At 43.4% G+C, this 12,869-nt stretch overlaps 1 protein-coding gene across 1 annotated transcript in view; it reads left to right on the plus strand.

Moving 5' to 3' along the window:
• Window positions 1–11,704: 11,704 nt before the first annotated feature.
• PODXL2 (podocalyxin like 2) overlaps window positions 11,705–12,869 on the plus strand; it is a 34,844-nt gene continuing 33,679 nt past the window's right edge. Inside the window, exon 1 of the mRNA XM_045812475.2 lies at window positions 11,705–11,834. Coding sequence (XP_045668431.2) covers window positions 11,765–11,834 — 70 coding nt within the window. The 5' untranslated portion in view covers window positions 11,705–11,764. The remainder of the gene's footprint in view (window positions 11,835–12,869) is intronic.

Below are 12,869 nucleotides of genomic sequence, written 5' to 3' on the forward strand. Positions count from 1 at the left end.
TCCCTGTGGAGTTTCAGGGACACCACCCTCCTGGCACATGACTGTGTTCCTATTTGCCAACCCAGAAGATCCTCGAACCCCTTCAGTTAGGGGTTTTTCTGGAGGTCTCATTACAGAGGCACAATGATTAAATCGGCCATGAGTGATTAGCCCAACCTCGCCCTCCCCTCCCCAGAGGTCAGGTTCTAACCCTCTCATCCCAGGTTCCCATGGCAACCAGCCCCCATCTTTAGGGGCTTTCCAAAAGTCACCTGCTTAAGCTCCGGTGTCGTTGAAAGGGCTTGTTAGGAATAAGTAAAGACATTCTTTTCACCTTTATGGCTTGGAGCTTCAGGAGCCAAGATAAAACTGAGATGTTAGAACAAAAGATGCTCCTCTTATCACTTAGGAAATTGCAAAAATATTAGCTGTGACAGGAGCCAGGTGTGAAGACAAATATACTGTATATTGTTTGTTTTCTTTAGAAACTAAGATGAGAGATCTAAATTTTTGTTCATTGAGATATAATTGACATATAACATTCTATTAGTTTCCGATGTACGACATAATGATTTGATCCTTGTACATGTTGCAAAGTGCTCATAGTAAGTCTGGTTAACATCCATCACTCCACGTAGCTACAGATATTTTTCTTGTGATGAGAAATTTTAAGGATGCTTTTACTCTTTTTTTTTTTTTTTAAAGATTATATTTATTTATTTGACGGAGAGAGAGAGAGCCAGCGAGAGAGGGAACACAAGCAGGGGGAGTGGGAGAGGAAGAAGCAGGCTCCCAGCGGAGGAGCCTGACGTGGGGCTCGATCCCAGAACACCGGGATCACGCCCCGAGCCGAAGGCAGACGTTTAATGACTGAGCCACCCAGACGCCCCATGTTTTTACTCTTTACCAACATTTAAACCTACCGTCCAGCACAGTTAATCCTAGTCACCTTGCTGTACTGTATATTTTTACAAGGCTGCATGACAATATCACAGAGGCCGAGTAAGGGCTTGAGCCTGACTGCAGGAGCCGGCCCTTGTGGGGTGGTAAGCAGGAGAGTAACAGGGTTCGGCGTGTGTGCCAGGAGCTCCTCGTGGCCCCTGACTGCAGGGAGAAAGGAAGAGGTGAGTGGAAGGCGGTGGTGCTGTCTACAGATGGCAGTGGTCTCAACTAGGGGGCGGGGGAGGGTGGATGCAGTTTAGAAGGATTTTGCAATTTCAGCAAGATTCAGTGATGGATAAGAAGTGGGAGTAGGAGAAAAGAAGAAACCGTGGATCATGATGACCAGGTTTCTAGCTTGAGAAATAGGTTGAGGTTTAGTGGGGAGAACCAGGAGCTTCCACGCAGACATCAAGTAGCAGTGTGAACTTTGCAGGCAGTTTTGAGCCCGGGCTGCTGATAGAGTTTCGAGCACGAGCTATAATCATCTGACAGCCATCAAGGTGGGTCTGGGTGTAATCACCCAGCAGAGCGCAATGAGAAATGAGCACCGAAGGAGACTTGAGGGCCCATTATCTGAACCAGCAAAGCACACTTAGGAGCGGGCAGAAGGCGGGAGGAAAATGAAGGGAGGGGTGCTTATGGAAGCCAGAAGAAAGCCATTCAGGAAGGTTGAGGTCAGTTGGGGCCAACATAGCTTGTAAGTTCGGATAAAATGACAAGCCTGTCCACCGTACCAAGTTTCATTGCATCTAAGATGCCATCTATTATAAAAATCACCATTATTTTATGTGCTGCTAAGACAAAAATGCTAACATTTAGAATGATTAGATGCCATCAACCATAACACATCCCAGCTTAGAGACGCTGGGGGATTGTTTCAAATATGCATCTTAAGTGGAAATGGGGTACTTGCGGCAACATGGAGGCTGGTGGTGACCTTGATGAGCAGTTTCAATGCACTGTTCATAGAATAAGGGTGAGGTAAGTGGTAAGGTGATAGAAATTGAATATTGAGAAAAGTCTTGAGAAGTTGGGCTCTGAAGGGGGAGCAGGGAAATGGGCAGCTGGCAAGGTGTAAAGGATCAAAGGAGTTTATTTTAGACCTGGATAGTCAAAGTTTGTATTCACAAAATAAAAGAGGGGCACCTGGGTGGCACAGCGGTTAAGCGTCTGTCTTCGGCTCAGGGCGTGATCCCGGTGTTATGGGATCGAGCCCCACATCGGGCTCCTCCGCTATGAGCCTGCTTCTTCCTCTCCCACTCCCCCTGCTTGTGTTCCCTCTCTCGCTGGCTGTTTCTCTCTCTCTGTCAAATAAATAAATAAAATCTTTAAAAAAAAGAGAGAGAGATTTTTAATGGATTAAACTGAAAGATAACTGTGAGTGAAAAAATAAGATGCCAAAAGATGTGATCCCAACTACGTAAGATTTACAAGTATACTGATGTTACGTACTGTTGTGTGTGTTAAAGCTAATACAAAGCAGGAGTTCTGGGTGCCCCAGATCGTTAAGGGACTGGCTCAGGTCATGATTTCAAGGTCATGAGATGAGACCCACATCAGGCTCTATGCTCAGCACGGCCTCTGTTTCAGATTCTCTCCCTCTGCCCCTCCCCTCTCCCCTGATCACTCTCTGTCTCTCACAAAAAAAAAAAAAAAAAAAAGATAAAGTGTATGCTTATGTTCTTGTGTTTTTATTTTTATTTTTTACATAACAGGTTTATTGAGATAGAATTTATATACCATATGATTTAAAATCTACAATCCAATGGTGTTAACATATTTAGAGTTGTACGGTCATCATCACGATCAACATTAGGACATATGCATCACCTCCCAGAAACCCATCCCTGTTAACAGTCAACTCCCGTCCCGTTCACTCCCCAGCCCTAGGCAAACACTAATCCACTTTCTGTCTCTGTGGTGTGCCCATTCCGGACATTCATGTAGATGGAATCTTAACAATACATGGAATCGTGATGGGCTGCTTCCACGGAGCGTCATGTTCTTAAGTTCCATGCCTGTTGTAGCCTGTATGAGCGCTTCGTTCCTTTCGTGGCTGGATGACATTCCACTGGATGGATACACCACAGTTGATGTAGCTACTCTTTGGTTGTTGAGCATTTGGGTTGTTTCCACCTTTTCACTATTACGAGTCATGTGACCGTGAACATTCCTGTAACAAGTTTTTGTGTGGACACATGTTCTGTTCTCTGGATCCTTACCTAGGACTGGAATTGCTGGGTCATTAGCAACTCTAGGTTTTAATCTTGTGAGGAGCCACCAGCCTGTTTGGATTCCAAACAGCTGCCACCATTTTGTGTTCCCATCACTAGGGCATGAGGGTTTTGATTTCTCCACATCCTGCCTAACACAAGCTGTCTTTTTGATTTTAATCATCTTGGTGCAGGTAAAGTGCCCTCTTGTTGTGATTCCGATTTGCATTTTCCTGAGGCTAATGAGGTTAAGCAACTTTTTATGTGCTTATTGGCCATTGGTATATCTTCTTTGGAGAAATACCTATTCAGATTTTTGACATTTTTAATTGGTTTGTCTCTTTATTATTGAATTATAAGAGTTCTTTATGTATTCTAGACACAAGTCCCTTATCAGATTTATGACTTCCAAATATTTTTTTCCCCCATTCTGTGGGTTGTTTTCACTTCCTGGATGGTGTCCTTTGAAGCATAGAAGTTTTTAATTTTCTCAATTTCCAATTTTTATATCTTTTGTTGCTTGGGCTTATGGTGTCATCTCAGAAACTATTGGCTAATCCAAGGTCACGAAAATATACCCCTATGTTTTCTTTTTTATTTTTTAATATTTTATTTATTTATTTAGAGAGAGAGAGTGAGCACAGACCGGAGTGAGGAGGGGGAGAAGGAGAGGGAGAGGGAGAAGCAGACTCCCTGCTGAAGTGAATCTGATGTGGGACTCGATCTTAGAACCCTGGGATCATGACCTGAGCCGAAGGCAGATGCTTTACAAACTGAGCCACCCAGGCACCCCATCCCCCCTTGTTTTCTTTTAATAATTAAGTTTTATAGTTTTAGCTCCTACATTTAGGTCTTTAATCCATTTGGAGTTAATTTTTGTAGATAGTGTGAGGTAAGGGTCCAATTCCGTTTTTTTTTCATGTGGATATCCTATGTCTCAGCAGGATTTTCCGGAAACCGCTTTCTCCATTGAATTGCTTTGGCACTCTTGGCAAAAATCAATTGACCATAATGGGAGGGTTTATTTCTAAACTGTCAATTTTATCCGAGGATGTGATTATCCTTGTGCCAGTGCCATCTTTGTTTTTCTTTCTCAAGATTGTTTCAGTTATTCTGGACCCTTTGAATTTCCACATGAACTTTAGAATCACCTTGTCAGTTTCTACAAGGAAGCCAGGTGGAATTTTGATGGGGAGTATTATGTTGAATCTGTAGATTAATTTGGGGATTGCCATTTTAACGGTCTTATTTTTCTTATCCATGAAAACGGAATGTCTTTCCATTCATTTAGGTCGTCTTTAATGTGTTTCATAACATTTGTAGTTTTCAGAGTGAGCATTGTGCTTATTTTATTTATTCCTAAGTATTTTATTCTTCTCGATGCTGTTGTAAATGGAATTGTTTTCTTAATTTCACTGCAATTTGTATTAGTTTCCTATTGCTATTGTAACAAATTACTATAAACTCAGCGGCTTAAAATAACATACATTTATTATCTCAGTTTTGGAGGTCAGAAGTCTGACAAGGATCCCACTGAGCTAAAATCATGGTGTCCATAGGGCTGTACCTCTTCTAGAGGCTCTGGAGGGAAGATCCATTCGCTTGCCTTTTCTGACCTGACTTCTAGAGGCTGCCTGTATTTCTTGGTTCATGGTCCCTTTTTCCACTTTCAAAGCCAGCAGTTGCTTCACTCTGAGGTAGGCTTCCATCATCACATCTCCTTCTCTGACTTTGACCCTCTTCCTTCCCTTCCCTTCCCTCCCCTCCCCTCCACTTACTTTTAATTTCTTTCTTTCTTTCTTTCTTTCTTTCTTTCTTTCTTTCTTTCTTTCTTTCTTTCTTTCCTTTTTTCTTTTCTTTCTTCCTTTTCTTTCCTTTCTTTCTCTCTTTTCTTTCGTTCATTTGTTCGTTCGTTCGTTCCCCTAGTTAAGCAATGTCTACACCCAATGTGGGGTTCAAACTCATGACTTCAAATTCAAGAGCTGCATACTCTACCAACTGAGCCAGCCAGGCACCCCTCCTTCTTCCCTCTTTCAATTGTAAGGATCCTGTAATTATATTGGCCCACCTGTATAATCCAGGATACTTTCCCGTCTCAAGATCTTTAACTTAGTCACATCTGAAAGCCCCTTTTGCATCCACAGGTTCTGGTGGTTGGGACAGAGGACATCTTTGGGGGGCCATTATTCTTCCTACTACAGAAGTATATAGAAATACATTTGAATTTGTATAGTGATCCTGTATCCTGCTGAATGCATTTATTCTAATAATTTTTTTACTGGATGAACCTTTAGGATTTTCTATACACAAGACTGTGTCATCTACAAATGGAGGTGGTTTACTTCTTCCTTTCCAATCTGGATGACTTATGTGATTTTCTTTCCTAATTGTCTGGCCAGAACCTCTAGTACAATATTAAATAGAAGTGGCAAGAGTGGACATCTTTGTCTTGTTCCCGATCTTAGCAGTAAAGCGTTCAGCTTTTTACCATTAAGTATGATGTTGGCTGGAGGTTTTCATAGGTGTCTGTATCAGGTTGAGAAAGGTCCCCTCTCTTCCTGGTTTCTTAAGTATTTTTATTTTTTTATCGTGAAGGGGTATTGAATTATGTAAAATACTTTTTCTGCATCTATTGGGATGATCATGTGGGTTTTGGCCCTTCTTCTGTTGGTATGGTATATCGCATTGGTTAATTTTCACATGATTTTCAGATTTCAAATTACCCTGCATTCCTGGGATATATCTCAGTTGGTCATAGCGTAAAATTCTTCTTATATGTTGCTGGATTTGGTTTCCTAGTACTTTGTTGAGTATTTTGCATCCATAATCACAAGAGTTATTGGTCTGCAGTGTTGTTGTTTTTTTTCCCTGATCATATCCGCACCTGGTTTTGGTATCAGAGTAATACTGGCCTCATGTAATGAGCTGAGAAGCGTTTCCTCCTCCTCTATTTTTTGGAAGAGTTTGTGAAAAATTGGTATTGATTCTTCTTTAAATGTTTGTTTATTTTTATGTAGTTGTAAAACTCAATCACTTCATTTGTGCATTTTGCGACTGGTTAATATATTTCCTGTATTACTTACCATTACTTAAAGTAGCTTTTAGAGATTATTACATTCAGTTCTTCAGTCTAATGATACGATGATATGAAGTATGGATGTAACTTCACGTTTTCAAGTATAATTGACAAAACACCATTTACTGAATGAGTAGTGATTCCCCACTACTTTGAAAAGCTTTCTTTATCATAAATGTCCATGTGTACTGAGGTCTGTTTTTGACCTCTCTGTTTTATTTCATTGATTTATGCATCTGTTCTGGTTTTAATACCACGCTATTTTTATTTCTATATTTTATGCTATGTTTTGATAAAAATTTCCTTGGCTCTGGGGCGCGTGGGTGGGTCAGTTGGTTAAGAGTCTGCCTTTGGCTCAGGTCATGATCTCAGGGTCCTGGGTTTGAGCCCCACGTTGGGCTCCCTGCTCAGCGGGGCGTCTACTTCTCCCTCTCCCTCTTCTGCACCCCACACCTCATGTTCTCTCTCTCTCTGTCTCAAATAAAATCTTAAAAAGAAATTTCCTTGGCTCTTCTTTGTTGTTTTCTGTTCTAGATGAATTTTTATTTTTTATTTTTATTTTATTTTATTTTTATTAAAAAATTTTTTTTGAACAGAGAGAGCACAGCAGGGGAGAAGCAGAAAGGGAAGGAGAGGGAGAAGCAGATTCCCCACTGAGCAGGGAGCCCAATGTGGGGCTGAATCCCAGGACCCTGAGATCATGACCTAAGCTGAAGGCAGACTCTTGACCAACTGAGCCACCCAGGTGCCCTGTAGATGAATTTTTAAATCATCCTGTCAAATTCCATAAAATAGTCTCTTAGGATTTTTTTGTTGGCATTTCATCAAATTTTATTAATCTGACATCTTTACAATATTGAATCATCCTATCCAGGGACAACGTATATTTTCGCCCTTGTGCTGGGTATTATATGAAGCTCTAGCATTTTCTCCATTTAGTTCTTATACATCTAGTTTGGTTTATTCTTGGCTTCTTGTTGTTGTGAATGGGATCTTTTCTCCTTCTATTTTTCTGACTGGTAAGTGATGATATATAGAAAGTTATTGATTTCTGTATCTTGTATCCAGAAATCTTGATGAACTATTTTTTAAAATTATTTATTATTTGGGAGAGAGAGAGAGTGAGCAGGGGGAGGGGCAGAGAGAGAGAATCCCTGAGCAGACTCCCCGCCAAGTGCAGAGCCTGACATGGGGCTCAGTCCCATGACCCATGAGATCATGAGCTGAGCTGAAACCAAGGGTTGGACACTCAAACAACTGAGCCAATCAGGTGCCTGTTGCTGAATTCTTATTAAATGTTTTCAATTAGTGTTTCTGTTGATTGTCTTGCATTTTCTCAGTACACTTGCAGATAATTAGTTTTACCAAATTTTCCCCAATATTTTTAGTCCATTTCCTTTATCATGCCTATTGCATTGTCTCTTACAGAATACTCCATATTCTTGTTGGTAATGATTATCCTTTCCTTATTCCTCACTTAAATGGGAATGCCTCTGATGTTTCTTCATTAAGTTTGGTGATTGCTGTAGTTTTCTGGGACATATCTTTTTTGAATGAAAGAAGTTTCCTTCCATTTCTGGTTTATTTCTTAAGTTTTTGTTTGTTCCTTTTAAAAGGAGTAGGTTTTAAATCTCATCACATGCCCCTTTTGGGGGCGTCTCTTGAGATTTCTTTTTTTTTTTTCTTCTTGACTCTCTTAATGCAGAGAACTGTACTCGTGACTTTTGCTAATATTCAACCAATCTTATGTCCTGTTTAATCATAAGGGTTAAGGCCTATTCAATTATAATATATTTTTAGTACATTGCTGCAGTCAACTTGCTCATATTTTCTTTATGGAACTTACATCTGTGTTTAGGAAGGTTGGCTTAGGGTTTTTCTTTTTGTATTATTCTTAGTTGGCTTTGGCATTGGGGTTATACAAGCCTCATAAAGTGAATTGGGGCACTTTCTAACTTTGCTTTGTAAGTTTATACATTGAAGGTTGGACAGAATACACTCATTCCAAAAGGGGCTTATGTCTCTTTTAAGGGTCAATTTTTTACTGTCTTTTAGTTTTTTCCACTGTTATTTGTTTGTTTAGCTTTTCTACTCTTTGAATCAATTTCAGTAGTTTGTGTGTTCCTTAAAAGTATTCAATTACACTTTAAATTTTATTGCTACATATCGAGTTTTGCTTATAGTTTTGAAATCTTATTTCTAGTTTTGTTCCTTTTTCATTCCTAATGGTATTTATTTATGTCTTCTCTTTTTTATCTTACAGTAAAGTTTTGACTGTTTTATTTATCTTTTCAAATAACAGGCTTTTAGCAATCAGTTCTCCTGGGGGTTTGTGGTTATTTTAACAATAGAAATTTATTGATTCGTGTGTGGGGGGATGTGTGTTTTTGTGTAGTTTAAAGCTTCTTAAATTGAATGCTTAGTTCATTTACATTTAACCTGTGTTTTTTTCCCTAATAAATGCATTTACAGCTATAAACCTCTGTGAATTGTTGGCTATATCCTATGGATTTTGATGTGCAATGTTTTCACATTGTCATTAATTTCTAAATAGACTAAAATTTATATTATGATTTACTCTTTAACCTAAGATTATTTAGACAGGTATGCATTTTGGGTTGTGGTTTCCTCCATTAATTAAATCTCATTTGCTTTTTATCTTCCAAGCAGGTCTTCCTCATTTTAGACCACCAGTAGACCCATCCTGTTTTCCAGTGCTGTTTCGGACTTATTTGTATATATTCATCTTCCCTATCATTTCTAGGAATCAAGAGCAAGATGGGAAAGCAGGGACATATATCCAGTGTACCAGCAGCATGATTTCATATCCCTCAATTGTTTTCTTTTTCTTTTTTTTTTTTTTTTAAGGTGGAGGTTCTGGATCACATTTGTATCTAATGAAAATGATCCAGAGAAAGAAAAACTGACACTGTCACAAAAGGGATACCTTAATATGGAAGTCCTTGAAGAGGAGATAAAGAATGCAGTGGTGGAGGAGACTGGCCAGTGATAAAGAGGGGATGTTTCCTTTGTTGTAACAGAGGAAAGAAGGAGATAGCTGACAGGTCTAGATGCACCCTAGGTTTGTCTTTTCCAAGTCAGATACTCCCAGTTTTAACAGTTGGTTTTCATGACATCTTTCTGGATTTCTCCTCTGTTACTTGGTTCTTCCTAAAAAGAAAAAGGTTATTAAAAAAATATAATGTTAATTATGTTCAAACAGTTCAGAATAATAGGACCATCAACTTCTTGTTCTGGATACTGTACTCATTTTAAGTCCAAAATTGCTTTACACTTTATAGCCATTACCTATTTGTGGGCTTTTTGTATGAACTGTTGTTTTTTTCTTTTTCTTTTCTTTTCTTTTATTTATTTATTTGACAGAGTGAGAGAGGGGGAAAGATAGAGAGCATACAAGCAAGGGGAGCGGCAGGCAGAGGGAGATGGAAAGGGAGAAGCAGGCTCCCCACTGAGCAGAGAGCCCTACATGGGGCTCAATCCCATGATCCCCTGGGATCATGACCTGAGCCAAAGGCAGACGCTTAACTGACTGAGCCACCCAGGCGCCCGTGTATGACCTGTTAAATCACGTCTCCTTTAACTTGTACTTGCATAGAGAATAGCACCCCAAAACACAGTCGACGTAACTTAATTCAGTCATTCTCCAAGTCCTGTTGGTTGTGTCTGGAGTGTTTTCTCATATCTGCTCTGCTAGGCCTAGGTCAGACTTCCACACCTGCCACTGAGACTACTGCAGCACTCTCTCCATTGGCCATTTTGCTCTTCCTCCCTGCTGCCTTCAGAATTCTCTAAAATACATACCATGGTTCCTACAGAAGAAAGGGAAGTCCAAACTTATGACGTTCAAGATCTTTTACTACCAGGTCCTCACCTACTTTTCTAGAACTCACCATGTTCATTGACCCAAATGGCCTATGGAGTTTAAACTGATCACAGGCTGAATAAAATGATGTAGTTCTGTAAATTAAATGAGAATATCTTTACTTAAAGGTTCTAATTTTGTGGTACTGCTTTTTATTATGTTCTTAGGCCAGTCACTTTCTCCTTGTGTTTTGCTTCCTCATTTATAATGTAAGGGCTTACTACTTTGTACAGATTAATCAAGAATTCATCAAGATATTTAGCTCATAAGTCATCTGTCTTTCTCACATTGTCTCCTGCCCCCATGCTAATCATGAAATTCATTGTCCCCTAAGTGTGATGTGCTATCTATTACCATACTGTGCTACATTTTGCTCATGTACTTTCCTTTGCCTGGGACCCATTTCTGCCCTATCCCCCTCCTCCCCAACTTCTATTCTCCTAAGTATTTAGTCCTAGGAGAGTCCTTTGGGATCATCTACAATACCTAGTGACATACCTCTGGATAGAGGGATGAGAATCTAATTTGAAAAAGCAGGTCCAATATAATAATTTATTTTAAAGCAATGTTTTCCGAATATACTACATATAAAGTAAAACTCCAAGAAATTATCCCTGCTGCAAATGTTTCAATTTCACTCATCCCCAAAGGGTCAGGACTTTTCTCTGTTCCTTAAAGAGGCTGGGCTCCACCCTAACTCAGCAATTACTAATGCACTTTTCTCTCTGCCTGGAAGATTCTCTCCCTAACCCAACTTCCTACCTAATACCCATTCATCCATCCAGGTGCTAGCTTAAATGTCGTTTCTTCAGGAAGGCATGTGTAAAGGTTCTCTTCTGTACTGTCTCATATGCCCTTATACGTCTTAACAGACCTTACTACAATGGAATCATGCAATCATATGTGTGTCGTGTTGGTCTTCTTTAGGTTTGTCTTCTCCACTGGACTAAGCTCTGAGGATAAGGGTTGTGGCTGTTTTGTTCACTACAAGGGTGCCTGGCACATGAATGAACTTCATTTGCCAAAAGGGACCAAACATTTTACGAAAGTTAAGAAACGCTGCTCTGATAATGGAAAGCCCATATATAACAGTTGAGGCAACCGAGGCCCAAAGGAGAGCTTGCCCAGCTCAAGTGCCCTTGAGAAGCCTTCCCTGACCCCACTCCTCCTAGAGTCCCCATTCAACCTCTTGATGTAGGATTAAAGACAGTCAGGGGTCACTCCTGTCTTCTCTGATCAGTGTCGTTCCATTCAAGTGACCACCCACTGCCTTTTGGGCGCTCAGGAAATGTTTCCAGTGGAATGGATGACTAGATGGCTCTGGCGTGCCCTCCTCTGTCGCAGTACCTCGGGCAGGTGGCCACCGCTCCCCAAGCTGCGAGGTGCGAGGCCAGCACCTCCAGGCGGTCGCGGTCGCGGCCCCGCCCCTCCAGGCCTCTCTGGTGCTGATTGGCTGGCCGGGCGCCAGGGACGAAGCGGAGGGGCGGCCGCCCGCGCGCCCGCCTCGTCTCCGCGGGGGCGCGCCCGCGGCACGCGGCCGGGCGGGGCCGGGGGTGAGTGACGGCCACGCGGGCCAATGGGGCGGGCGCGCGCCGCCGCCGCCGCCCGCGCGGCCCCTGACGCCGGCCGAGGCGCCGCGCCGCTGCGGCTGCGGGCGGCGACGGCTGCACCATGGGCTGGCTGCTGCGGGCAGCCCGGCTGCCGCCGCTGCTGCCGCCGTTGCTGCTGCTGCTGGCCGGGGGTGAGTGCGCGCCGCGCGGGCGGGCGGCAGCGGGGCCGGACCAGGCGGGTGGTGGCGGTGACGGCAGGCCGCGATGCTGGACAGCTCCCGGGCCGCCAACAAAGGGGCCGGCGCGCGAGGCGCGGGAGCGCGGGGCTCGGCTGAGCTGCTGCGCGGTCCGCGACACGCGCGCTCCCAGGGCGGGGGGGCGTGGGGCCACCGCGTGTGCCTCGCGTGAGAGCTGCTCCCCGGCGCGGGGACGTGCGTGTGCCCACACAAACAAACACACACACGCAGGGGAGGCGCGCTGAGTGTGGCGGCGGGCGCGCCTGCACGCGCTCCCTGGGGGCTCTGTTGGGGGGCCTTTGGGGAAGGCAGGCGAGAGGAGGGCGGACTCTGGCTGCCAGCTCCGCGACAGCCACACAGGGATGGGGAGACGGCATTTACAGGTCCTGTGGGGTCACTATAGTGAGCGTGGGCGCGGGTGTCTTGCGGCTCCGAGGGGGAAAGTGCCAAAGAGCCGTACACACAGCTGCTGCGACAATGAGGGGTGTGTGTTTGCGCGCGTGTGGTGCTACCGGACAGGAGGGGGGGTGTGTCATTGTGAATGGCTGTCTAGACTGTACTGGGCAACTTTATCAGGAGCTGACAAAAAAGGTAGGACTGCAGCCAGGTCTCTGCTTGTGACAGTGACACTGCTGGATAGCTCCTGCGCAGCTGTCACGCAGAGATGGGTGTGAGAGACACTCTGAGATGTGGTTGCCATTCAGCAGTGCACAGGGGCAGTGTGTGGGTGATGACAGGTTGGGTGTGCGGGGCAGGCGTGAAATAGATGCGCCTTTGACAGAGCCTGCTGAACAGCTTCCCAGTGGGAGACGCGGGATTCAGGTGTGTGCCTGGCGGTTGGGCACAAGGTATGTGGCAGCCTCCCAGAGAGGCCACCACCACTGAGCGGGGTTGGGTAGAAGTGCTGTCTGCAGGGGTGGGTCAAATAAGGACATGACTGAAGAGCTTCTCCATGTAGCCGACACAGCAGAGGGGAGAGTATGCCTCGAG

Source organism: Ursus americanus, chromosome 14, assembly GCF_024610735.1.
Source record: "Ursus americanus isolate L20-20 chromosome 14, mUrsAme1.1.p, whole genome shotgun sequence".
NCBI lineage: Eukaryota > Metazoa > Chordata > Mammalia > Carnivora > Ursidae > Ursus > Ursus americanus.